The following is a 12,354-nucleotide window of genomic DNA, read 5'->3' on the forward strand; positions in this document are numbered from 1 at the left end:
CCTCCAGTTCCATCCACATCGTTGCAAATGGCAAGATCTCATTCCTTTTGATGGCTGCATAATATTCCATTGTATATATATAGGGGGTAAGGAGAATTTAATAAGCAGCACTGAAAAAGGCAGGAAAACAGCCAACATAATAAAAATAACATAAAAAATCCAGTAAAAATGGTCACAGAGAAAGGAGAAAAAGAAGAAGGCAAAGTAATATTTATATTACTGGAGTATCTGAAAAATTTAAAAACACAAAGCATAAGATTATAACTCTAAGACATATCACACTGAAAGAAGGTGAGAAAAACAAGGTAATTATAAAGGATATGAATATCATTCAATAAGTTACTTTGATAGAGGGCATATCTAAGACTGGGTAAATGCATAAAGGGAGGAATATAAGCCCATTCTGGAAGAATAGGGTGCTGAAGATGTTAGCCAAAGAGAGGTTAACTAAGAAATGTCCTAAATGACATGGGCATAAATAAGATCCAAAGTACAGGTAAGGGGGTTACTTCTCTCTCTCTAAAAGTTAAGCAAAGAAAATGGATTGCATGGTTGTTAGATATGTAGCAGTGTTATTTAGGTATTTGACAATCCCACGCCAACTGTCTTCAGCCATTTCTAGACATCTATGACCTTAAAGAATGATTTCCTAAAAAATATTTCAAAGATAAATGTCTCATTAATCAGGATTAATCTTACATCCCTGTCTCCCATATGCCAGGTTCTCACTTACCTGAGTAGGCCCAACTTGAGATTTCTTCCTCCTTCATCCATGGTTCTCCTCGCTTCAATGAGATTACATCTGACTTCAGAGACTGACATCCTGTTTATGGGAAATGATACAGGACTTGGCCATTAGTGGACATCCAACCATCCTAGAACTCAAGCCCACCACATATGCACCAGAATAGCTAAAATTAAAAAGACTAACATTATCAGATGTTGATGGAACTCTTATATTGCTAGTAGGAAATAAATTGGTATAACCTCTATGGACAACTGTCTGGTAGTATCTACTAAAGCTAAATATACATGTGCTCCATGACCCAGAAATTTCCCAATAGAAATAAAATACTTATTTCCACTAGAACATGCATATAAGAATGTCCATAGAAAAAGTAAAAAAAGACAAAGACAAAAACACAGAACAAGAAGATTAAAAAAAAAAAAAAGAAAGTCCAAAACAGCTTTATTCAATGACCCAAGTCTGAAATAAGCCAAATAACTATCAACAGAATGGATAAGTTGATGAATTACCCTATACTCGTTAAATGGAATATGGTGCAACAGTAAGAACAAATATTGTCATGTGCAACAACATGGATGAATTCCACAGACACTATGTTAAATGAAAGATGCCAGACAATTACAGTGATTACACTTACATGAAGTTCAAGAACAGACAAAACTAATCTATGGTGATAGAAGCGACAAGTTGTTATCTCTGAGGAGATAAATGGCAAGGGGTCAAAGGGAGCCTGCTAGGGTGCCTGAAATGTTTTACACCTTGATCTGGGCAGTGGTTAAATAACATAGGAAAAAGATGCATCAATCTGTATATTTAAGATTTGAGCACTTTACTACATATGTTCTATTTCAATTAATCTATAAAAACTAAGAACTTGGGCACAGCCCATTGTCTTTAACCCTCAAAGAATGAGCAGGATGCAGCACCCATTCTCTTTTCATCCAAGTCCACTGGTGTATTTGGTACTCAAAATCAATATTCTTTTGACCTTTATAGTTTGAAATGAAGCTCATTAAACATGCAGAGACCCAGCAGCTTTTAGTAAATAAGAAAGAAAGGCAGTCAATTGGGTACTATGGTGGATTTAATATATGTTCATAAATTCCTTGGCACTCCTCCCTTCAAGAAGTCCTCTCCTTCCCTTAAGCATGGGCTGGACTTGGTAACTATTTCTAATAAACACAGTAAGGTAGAGGTGATGGTCTGTGATTTCAGAGACCCGGTCACAAAAGGCCCTGTGACTTCCTCCTGGCTCTCCCGGATCACTCTCCGCGGAAGTTTGTCATGTCGTGAGAACAGGCCCCCATGGTGAGGAAGGAGCTGAAGGCTCCTGTCAACAGCCATGTGAGTTATCTTAGAAACAGATCCTACACTCTCCGTCAAGCCTTCAGATGACTGCAGCCCCTGCTCACATCTGATTCCAGCCACACGGGAGACCACAAGCCAGAACCACCCAGCTAAGCCCTTCCAAACTAAACTGTTTGTTTTAAGCCACTAAATGTTGAAGTAATTGTTATGCAGCAGCAGATAACTAATACCCAGTACCCTCTGAGAGATGTTCTTACCCACTGAAACAAGGTTGCTATAGTTCTCCAGCATCACATCCCTGTACAAGTTTCTTTGAGCAGAGTCCAGGTACTGCCACTCCTCCCAAGTGAAGTCCACAGTCACATCCTTGAGTGACACAAATCCCTGTAACAGGACATTCCTGTTCAATCTAAAGTGAAAAACACTGGGTGGTGTGTAAAAAATGTTTAATCATGCAGAGTTCATCATAATAAATTAAAGAAGATGTTTACTATGAGGCCAGTTTTACTATGTGGGAGAAGTAGAACTCCTATTAGAAAAACTCTGCTATTGAGAAACCATTCATCCTCTCTTTCCAGCAATAAGCACGTATTAGGCCACAACACAACCTGCACTATTTGATGGTCAGAATACAAACATGAAGAAAACACTGGAAGTTTACAGAATAGTAGATGGAGACAAACAAGTAAATATATAAATGCTATTGGGTGTTAAATGGGTTATAATAGAAATGGGAAAGAAGAAATGATTCTATTTGGGGAAGTTGAGATGGGTTTTGTAGGAGATACACAGTTATGCAAAATGAATAATGAAAAATGTAAAATTTTTTTAAGTAAAGATAAAATACTTTTTTTGAAGTGTTAAAAATGAATAGTGTAGGGCGCCTGGGTGGCTCAGCTGGTTAAGCAACTGCCTTCGGCTCAGGTCATGATCCTGGAGTCCTGGGATCAAGTCCCACATCAGGCTCCCTGCTCAGCAGGGGGTCTGCTTCTCCCTCTGACCCTCTTCCCTCTCGTGCTCTCTCTCTCTCATTCTCTCTCTCAAATAAATAAATTAAAAAAAAAAAAAAGGGCTCCTGGGTGGCTCAGTTGGTTAAGCAACTGCCTTCAGCTCAGGTCATGATCCTGGAGTCCTGGGATTGAGTCCCGCATCGGGCTCCCTGCTCAGCGAGGAGCCTGCTACTCCCTTTGACCCTCTCCCCTCTCATGTACTCTCTCTCATTCTCGCTCTCAAATGAATAAATAAATCTTAAAAAAAAAAAAAAATGAATAGTGTAAACTCCAGTAAGATATGGAGGAGGGAGAAAGATCATTCTAGATGGAGAAATGAGTAAAGAAAAAAGCGATGGGGATGAGAAAAAGAACATGGCAAATTCAAGGAACTGTTTGTACCTTTGGAATAATGCTCAGACATCATTTATTCATTTACTGTTTTCACAATTTTTATGTATCTGCATGTCACTCACACTATTTTTGACTTAATAGTTTTAACAACTCTTTTACTTAAATAAATGATTTTAAAAGGAAACCACTAAAGGGAAAACCAGTATCAGTTCCTAAAATGAAGATAACAAAATCTGCAAAACAAGCATATAGTGATGAAATGTCATTTATGGGGTCTGCTTTAAAATACTCTAGAGAACAGGGGTGCTTGGGTGGCTCAGTTGGTTAAACATCTGACTCTTGATCTCATCTCAGGTCTTGAACTCAAGGTCGTTAAGATCAAGCCCCCACTGGGCTCCACACTGGGCATGGAGCCTACTCAAAAATAAAAAAATACAAACAAAAGACTCTAGAGAACAAATGAAGTAAGAGGGGAAAGACATAAGATTGGAAAAACACTGGTAATCGCTGAAAATATAAGAAGAAACACAGGGGTTTATTAAACTGTTCTCTAAATTTTTGTGTATGTTGGCATTTTCCCTTAAAGAACTTATAAAAATTAAATACAACAAAACCATTGTTTTTAAAGTTTAAACTAAAATAAAGACAATAAAATGTAAGCAATATTTAATCTGGTCAATTTATTTTTTTAAATACCTACTTAGAAATAAGAAGAATAGAATAACTTATGACCAGTTAGTAATAAAGTATTACTTTGTTTTTACTTATTTTTCAAACCATGATTAGGTTCCACCTCAATAAGAGAATTCAATTTTTAAATTTGATGTTGATCAAATCCAACTAAGATGTATCTGAAAGACAGTGGGAAGATGAGGGAAGGAGAGCAATCAACTAAGAGTGCTTGGGTTTCGGGCTAAGCAACTGGCATCCCACTCAAGTCCAGAAAATAAGAGCGAGCAGGTTTGGGGGGAGGAGAGAAGTGGAATCTACTTGTCCAATAGTAAAAGGACAAATGATTTGATTTAAAAATGGGCAAAGGTTTTCAATAAACATTTCTCCAAAGAAGATATGCAAATGGACAATAAGCACATGTAAAGATGCTCAACCTTACTAGTCACTTGGGAAATGCGAGTCAAAACCACAAGGAGATACAACTTTACACCTAATAGGATGGTTATAATCAACAAAATGGAAAATACAAGTGTTAGTGAGGATGTGGAGAAACTGGAACCCTCATAGGCTGCTGGTGGGAATGTAAAATGGTGCAGCTGCTACACAAAATACTTGGGCAGTTCTTCCAAAAGTTAAATGCAGAATTACCATATAACCCAGCAATTCCGCTAGGTGAAAAAAAAAGACCCCAATAATTGGACAACACCAGCTGAAAGACAAGATGGAGTCCTTCATGTCAAGGGAGAGAAACTACAGTTTTAACCTGCCCAAATGACCATGGGAAACAAAACCAGTTAGCATATCATGAGGTGACAAACCTGCACAAAAGTCAACAAAATCCATAAAATCCCTTGCAACACATCTTACCATGTTCTCCGTGGCTGCCACAGCCTGATGCTGCCACCAGGAATAGCAGGCTGTATCCTGTTTGTCATTCTACTCCTTAGGATGACAGGTTACAGCTTAGGACTGCAGTCTGACCAACCTGGATAAGGGCACAGAACTTGCAGTTTTTGCCTATTTAACCCCAAACATAAACCTTCCCCTTCAGAGCACACTTTTGGTTGTAGCTGAAGGCTGCGATCTCCCTGGTTTACACACTGTATGGCAATAAAGCTTTCCCTTGCCTCTGACTAAATCTCTGCATTCCAGGAATTTTGGTTGACATAGGTATATACCGAAGATTTGAAAACAGGTACTCAAAGAGATACTTGTAGGCAATTCATAGCAGCTTTATTTACAATAAAGCCAAAAGGTAGAAACAACCTGAGTGTCCATCAGATGAAGGGATAGACAAAATGTGTTTATATAATGGAATATTACTCAGCCATAAAAAGGAATGAGGTTCTGATACATGCTACAGCGTAGATAAACCTCAAAAACATGCGAAGTGAAGTAAGTTAGACACAAAAGGACAAATTTCATATGATTCCACTTCTATGAAATACCTAGAGTAAGCAAATTCATAGAGCCAGAAAGTAGTTTTTGAGTTTACCAAGGGCTGTGGGGGTAAGGGAAAAATGGGAGTTATTGCTCAATGGGTACAGAGTTTCTGTTCGGGATGATGAAAAAGTTTTGGAAACAGAGAGTGGTGATGGATTCACAAATTGCAAACATAATACCACTGAATTGCACACTTAAAAATGGTTAAAATGGCAAATTTTATATTTCACCACAAAAATTCTATTGGCCCAAATTAACTTTAGTTTAAGTTTCCTTTGTGAGATAACTCTCCCTGGTGTAGTTTCTATCTGTGACTCACCAAAGAGTAAACTCATGTTAGTTCGGTTTTAGTACCAACAGTACTGATAATGTGATTTAGAATAAGAAATGTATATTTGGTCTTTGTATTTCCTAGCATAGAGCTCCTAAAACCCTTGGAATTTCCTGTGATGAAGGCGATAAAGGTGCCTTTTGTTATGATAATGACATGGCTTTTGGAAAGCACCTAAGGAGGGGGTGGCTGGTCACCAGGGGCACCAACCAAGAGTAGACAGAACTTTCAGTCCCACTCCTGATTTGGGGGGAGGGAGGTGGGGCTGGAGGTTCAATCCATCACCAATGGCCAATGATTTAATTGATCATGCCCACATCATGAAGCCTCCAGAAAGACCTGAGAGAGTTCAGAGAGCTACCAGAATGTTTCCACGTGACAGATGCCAGGTGCCAAGCCTTGGACTCCACGCTTCTTTGTTCAGGACCTTGTCTTATGTATGTATCTCTTCCTTGGCTGTTGATTTGTATCCTTTAATATCCTTTGTAATCAACTGGCAATCAAGTGTTTAAATTGGTTTCCTGACTCCCAGGAGCTACACTAGCAAATTAATAGAACCAAAGGAGGGGGTTGTGGGAACCTCTGATTTATACCTAGTGAGTCCAAAGCAGAGGCAACAACTTGGACTTGTGATTGGCATCTGAAGTGAAGGGCAGTCTTGTGGGACCGAGCCCTTGACCTATACGATCTGACACTATCTCCAAGTGGATAGTGTCAAAATTGAGCCAAATTGCAGGACAGCCAGCTGGTGTCAGAGATTGACTGCCTGGTGGTATGGGGAAGAAACCCCACACATTGGAAATGGGTGCAGAATTACAGGTATATAACCCAGTATTCCCCAAACTTTCTTTTTTTTTTTAAAGATTTTATTTATTTGACAGAGAGAGACACCGTGAGAGAGGGAACACAAGCAGGGGGAGTGGGAGAGGGAGAAACAGGCTTCCCGCGGAGCAGGGAGCCTGATGCAGGTCTTGATCCCAGGACCCTGAGATCATGACCTGAGCCGAAGGCAGACGCTTAACGACTGAGCCACCCAGGCGCCCCTCCCCAAACTTCTAAAATCAGAGACTGGATACTGTGATATGATAAGAAATACATATTTTGGTCTTCATCCCTGGCTCCTAGTCAGAATTCCTAAAACCCTTATAATTTCCTAAGGAATAAAGGTGTGGCGAGCATCTTTTGCTCTAATATTTGTTCTTTGACTCTGTCTGGTTCCTGACACAGAACTCCTAAAATCCTTAGAATTTCCTGGATGAAAGGAGTGTCTTTTGTTCTAATGAGGTGACTCCTGATGAGACATTTTTCAGTTAAAAAAAAAAAAAGTGCACACATCAATAATATATACCTTTTTAAAAAAACATAAATTATTTCAATACTGAGATATGGTCATTAAAAAGACATGTAGGTAGGGGCGCCTGGGTAGCTCAGTTGGTTGAGTGATTTCAGCTCTTGATTTCAGCTCAGGTCATGATCTCAGGGTCCTGAGATTGAGCCCTTCGTGTCAGGCTCTGCACTCAGCAGGGAGTCTGCTTGAGATTCTTTTTCTCCCTCTCCCTCTGCCCCTCCCCCCACCCGTGCTCTCTCACTCATTTCTCTCTAAAATTTAAAAAAAAAAAAAAGATATGTAGGTAGTTCTTTTCTCCCCATACCTCAGGGGATCACCTTGCACATCTAAGGAATGGATGCTCCCCACTTTGAAGACTACTATACTGAAACTGTGTGCTACATAGTGGGTATAACGAATGGAATATGATAGATAAAAATTAGATACATATCTTCAAATAAAAACATTTAAAACCATATGACAATCACAACCACTAAGATGCTTGCTAGCAATGTTTAGCTGAGTGATAAACCAACAGAAATGAGCAAATTCACTTGATTTCCACTATCCATGAAGCATACTCACCTGATATACACTTTGAGGCTCTCAACCTATTGCATTTTTAAAAAATATTTTATTTATTTACTTGAGAGAGAGAAAGAGCGAGAGCACAGAGGAAGAGGGAGAAGCAGACTCCCCACTGAGCAGGGAGCCCGATGCGGAACTCTATCCCAGGACCCTGAGATCATGACCTGAGCCGAAGGCAGACACTTAATCAACTGAGTCACCCAGGCACCCCAACCTATTGCATTTTAAAGGAAAAATATTTCATTATTTATTGGTTAAAAACTGCAAATTAAAATTGATACTATTATGACCTTTAATAGTATTAATTCCTTGGACCAATTTCACAAACTTTTATTCACGGATCAAGACATTTTTTGACAGCTATGTACCTGGGCCCCATGATTTTACTGCCCAGAAATTGATTTCTGCCTTGTTATGACGCCCTGTAGTTATTTTGAGAAATGACTTAAGAAACAGCTATAGGGAGGCCTCCTATGGTATTTATCATGGGTTGGTAAATGTTAAAGACACTGTCTACTACATCATATGTATGCGTCAAGAGAATAATTTCAAACCTAAATGCCAAAAATTCTTTACTTCCCTCAAGAAAATATCATATTTAATGTGTTATATAAATCCTATCATTGTAGATGATATGCTCAACTTCAATAACTATAAAAGATCTTATAACTTGTATGACTATATTTCACACATTATTTGGTCTAGATTTTCTATTTTCCCAGATCTCTATTTACATTTTTTCATTTAATTGAATTAATTCTTTTAAACTGCCTCAAATACAATGGAAAATAATATGGGATATAAATAACTCACTTACCTGAGAATTGGTCATTTTCTGTTGCTCTTCAGAAGGTGCAGATATCGGTAAAGACAGAGCTGGGATGGGCAGGGAGGGGATAAAAAGAAGACCACCTTGAGAATCTGGGCCTGCCCTGTGATTCCCAGAACTATGAGCCTAGAAATTCCTATAACCAACTACATAAAAGACTACCTTTCAGAGACTGCCCCTTTCAAAGTTTCCTTTGAGGGACCACAAAAGATTATGCTGTGATAACATCAACCTATTACAGTTCTGAAAGGGTCAGGCCATGATCTGTTTTATCTTTGTGGATGTGTATCCCATTGTATGTTTAAGAAGTTTCTCCTCCTTTGACCCCATAAATCTATAATTAGATATTTATCCTAAAAAAATAAGCATGGATGTACATAAAGATATATCTGCAAGGATATTCATCACGATGCTGTTTGATCACTTAAAAAGTAGAAACCACCTAGATGTTCAACAATAGGGATTGGTTACATCGGTTATCAAAGTATAGAATACTAGACAGCCATTAAATTATCTTAGAAAAGTATTTACAGACTTGGAAAAAGGGTCTTGTATTACAAAGCAAGAAAATAGGTTATAAAACAACAAATATATTGAAAAGAAATATATTTGAAAGAAAAAAAGTGTGTGAAAGGACATACATCAAAATGTTATGGTTACCTTTGGGTGGTAGAATTACAAGTGATTTCTATTGGGTTATATTTAGCATTTTCATTTTCCAGTTTTTCTAGAATAAACTGTTACTTTTTAGCAGCTGTTATTCTACTGACCTCTTAACCCAAACTCATATCAAGGAAGTTCTAAAGGGCACAATTCACTAGCTCAATAAATTCAATAAGCTGTAACAGTCACTTTCATCCATAGACTTATAGGACCACTTCAAATGTATAGGCTCAGTTCAAATGTCACCTCCTCTAGAAAGCCTTTTCAAATGTCTCCTGGATAGACTCAGCTATTCCTTCCTTTGACTTGCCCATAGTGTCCAACACTCTGACACTGGGTTTTCCTGATAGAAGTTTAAGGCAAGGGATGATGAAGCCTGAACTAAGACCATGGCAGTGGGAATGGGGGGGAGGACAAACTGGAGAGATGTCAGGGAGGCAAAATCACCAGGATCAGAAGATTGATCCAACATAGGGAGAAGGGTGGGGAGAAAACTAGATGTCTCCAGGATTTGTACTATGGCCATCTAGAAGATGAGTGAGTGACGTTATTCATAATGATGAACATAGTAGGATTAGCAGGTGAAGTATGGAGAAGGAAGATGATATTGTCTACTGCCATCACGTTAAGGTTGAGATCCTGTGAGTAAACCTCACAGAGATGTGGAGACAGTTGTCTACTGTGAATCTGGAGCGTGTTAGAAATGTCTGGGCTGGTGCTATAGACTGGCAAGTCATACTTTTAAAGGCGGAAGCTGATAGAATGAGTGTGGTTGAAATAACCCAGAGAGCACATGGATTGAAAGACAGGCAAAGGGAAAAGGCACAGCTTTGAGAAAGGGTTTTTGAGAGACTTCGGCTTGAAGTACTTAGCTAGCTAAAAGACAGTAGTAGAGAATATAAACTGCCTGAAGTCCATTCACCAGATAGATCCAAGGGTGGAAACAAAACCTCCGGGGGGAGGATGGGAACTCTCCCCTGACTCTCATATCCTTACATGCATAAAACCCATACAAGAAAACCCAGCACACAGTATGTGTGGAGTGCAGCCTGAATGCAAACTATTATTATTCAGGGCTGGAGCCCCAATCACTGGTCGCGAGCCATCTGCTCCCCAAGCTACCAAATAGGCTCCTAACAGTAGCCCACTACAACCCCCACACTGATCCAAAATAACCCTAAAAATGGATATCTGCCTTCAGGACCCAACCGTTGATATCCATGTGACCCCAATCCGTGACTCTGAGAGACGCAGAATCACACAGACACGCTCAATCACTAGTCCCACAAATTCCCAATCAGCCGCTGAACCCCCTCAGAGTCCACTACCGGCAGCACCACTAAATACCGATCTCCACCTGGCGGCAATCACTATTTTGAGCGGGGCTGTTTAATTAATAACCACAATTAAGACCGAAAATTACGGACCGCTAGAGATGCTCAGTCGCTGATCAAACATGATGCCCTTACTCCCAACACCGCAGCCAGGGACTGAAACTTCCTTTTCTGAAGACCGGAACCCTCAACTCACAGCCTCGCCTGCAGGGCCCTCAGCTGAGCGCTAGGGCCGCCCCCTCCGCCGCGAGCGCCGCGGACTCTCCGGTGTTAACGGCGGAAGCAGGGCAGCCCGCGACCTGCTTCTATCGCGAGACTTACCGGGTGTTTAGTCGGCGGGAGCCGGGGGGATTAATATGGCCGCGCCTAGTGAGCGGAAAGTGTGTCGGAGTGGGAGGCGCCATATTTCGAGTAGATGTTGGCGCCGTACAGCAGAGAATGCTAAGAGAAAGGGAAGTTAGAACTGGGATACGGGAGCTACTGAAAAGATGTACTGGGACAATGCGGGAGCAAAAACATGAAGTAGGAAAAAATCCCAGGTCTCTGAAGATGGAGTCAGGGAATCTCTCCAGCTAAGATGTGTAGAAAATGGAAACTCAGCGCCAAGGTGCAAATAAAGATGGGGAAGTAGGGTGGGGAAAGAGGAAGAGCCGCTCCTGTTATTAAGCAAACGAGGAGCATGAGTCTCAGCCCGAGTCAGTTGATCTACAACACATTGCCTCACTTTCCCAATGTTAGGTATAGTAATGATAATAGTATGCGTACTGAGGGAGGTTATTTAATATAGGTTTTAACTGAGGTGGAAAAGTCAGGATGGAGCAGTATACTCCCTGAGAGAGAGCACTGGGAGAGGGAAAGTCAGAATGCTTTCATCTGGTGACCTCCAGCCTGCCATCCTGGAAAATGAAATTCAAATGTCCTCTTCTGGGAATGCTTTCCCAGATTGGGATGGGGAGACTGCCCCTGCTGAAGACACATCAAATAGCAGCAGAGGGGAAATGATTGAGGATAAACTCCGTAGGATGATTCAGAACCCCTAGGTCTTCTCAACCTGGTCTTGAACTTGCTCTGTGGCTTTGGGCCAGCCGCTTTCCCTCAGGTCTCTCATTTGTAAAGGAGAAGATTATGAAATACTCGTTTGGGTATTTCAATGTTTGCTGACATAAAGAAGAAAATTTCAGCGTCAGTGTCAATGAAAAGCACTTCAGAACCCATGCAGTTTTTTAAAAATAATAAATACCATATAGTAGCATTATTAATGTTAAATTAAATAAGGAGGCTATTAGACTGAGGTGGTTCTAATGCCTTAGCAAACCCAAACCTAAGCCTGTAAATGCCTCAAGGTTAAGAAATCAAAACCTAAGGACAATCACAAACGAGGCTTTCCCAAATAAGACACCTGCTTCAACTATAGGCAATCAAATAATTTCCTTGCTTTGCTTCTAGGTCTTTTCTATAAAAGTCTTGCCTCTAGCTCTTGTCAGTGGAGCACTTCTAACCACTTGTGGTTTGGTGCTGCCCGATTCGACTCAGTTACTACTGCTCATTACTAGAAAATATCCAACCCTAACTGATGCTGAACGACACTATGAATTAATTCTCAGGGTTGACTCAGCTCTTTGAGTCGGATACAGTGGACATCATGCTTCTGGAATGTCCTCCCCAACTTTGTCAGGAAAAGTTCTATTTGTGCTTTAAAACTGGGCTCCAATATCCTGTTCTAAGTTTTTTCCAGAGCCTCCTGGCATCTGTGCCTTCCTATGCTTTC

At 40.2% G+C, this 12,354-nt stretch overlaps 1 protein-coding gene across 1 annotated transcript in view; it reads right to left on the reverse strand.

The window, feature by feature from the left end:
• Positions 1–10,887, reverse strand: part of LOC115937140 (uncharacterized) — a 32,568-nt gene extending 21,681 nt beyond the window's left edge. Inside the window, 4 exon segments of the mRNA XM_081803401.1 lie at positions 734–823; positions 2,314–2,440; positions 8,578–8,636; positions 10,680–10,887. Coding sequence (XP_081659527.1) covers positions 734–823; positions 2,314–2,440; positions 8,578–8,636; positions 10,680–10,710 — 307 coding nt within the window. The 5' untranslated portion in view covers positions 10,711–10,887.
• Between the last annotated feature and the right edge of the window lie 1,467 nt (positions 10,888–12,354).

The sequence above is a fragment of the Leptonychotes weddellii genome, chromosome 14 (assembly GCF_054177405.1).
Source record: "Leptonychotes weddellii isolate Sample4059 chromosome 14, ASM5417740v2, whole genome shotgun sequence".
Lineage (NCBI taxonomy): Eukaryota > Metazoa > Chordata > Mammalia > Carnivora > Phocidae > Leptonychotes > Leptonychotes weddellii.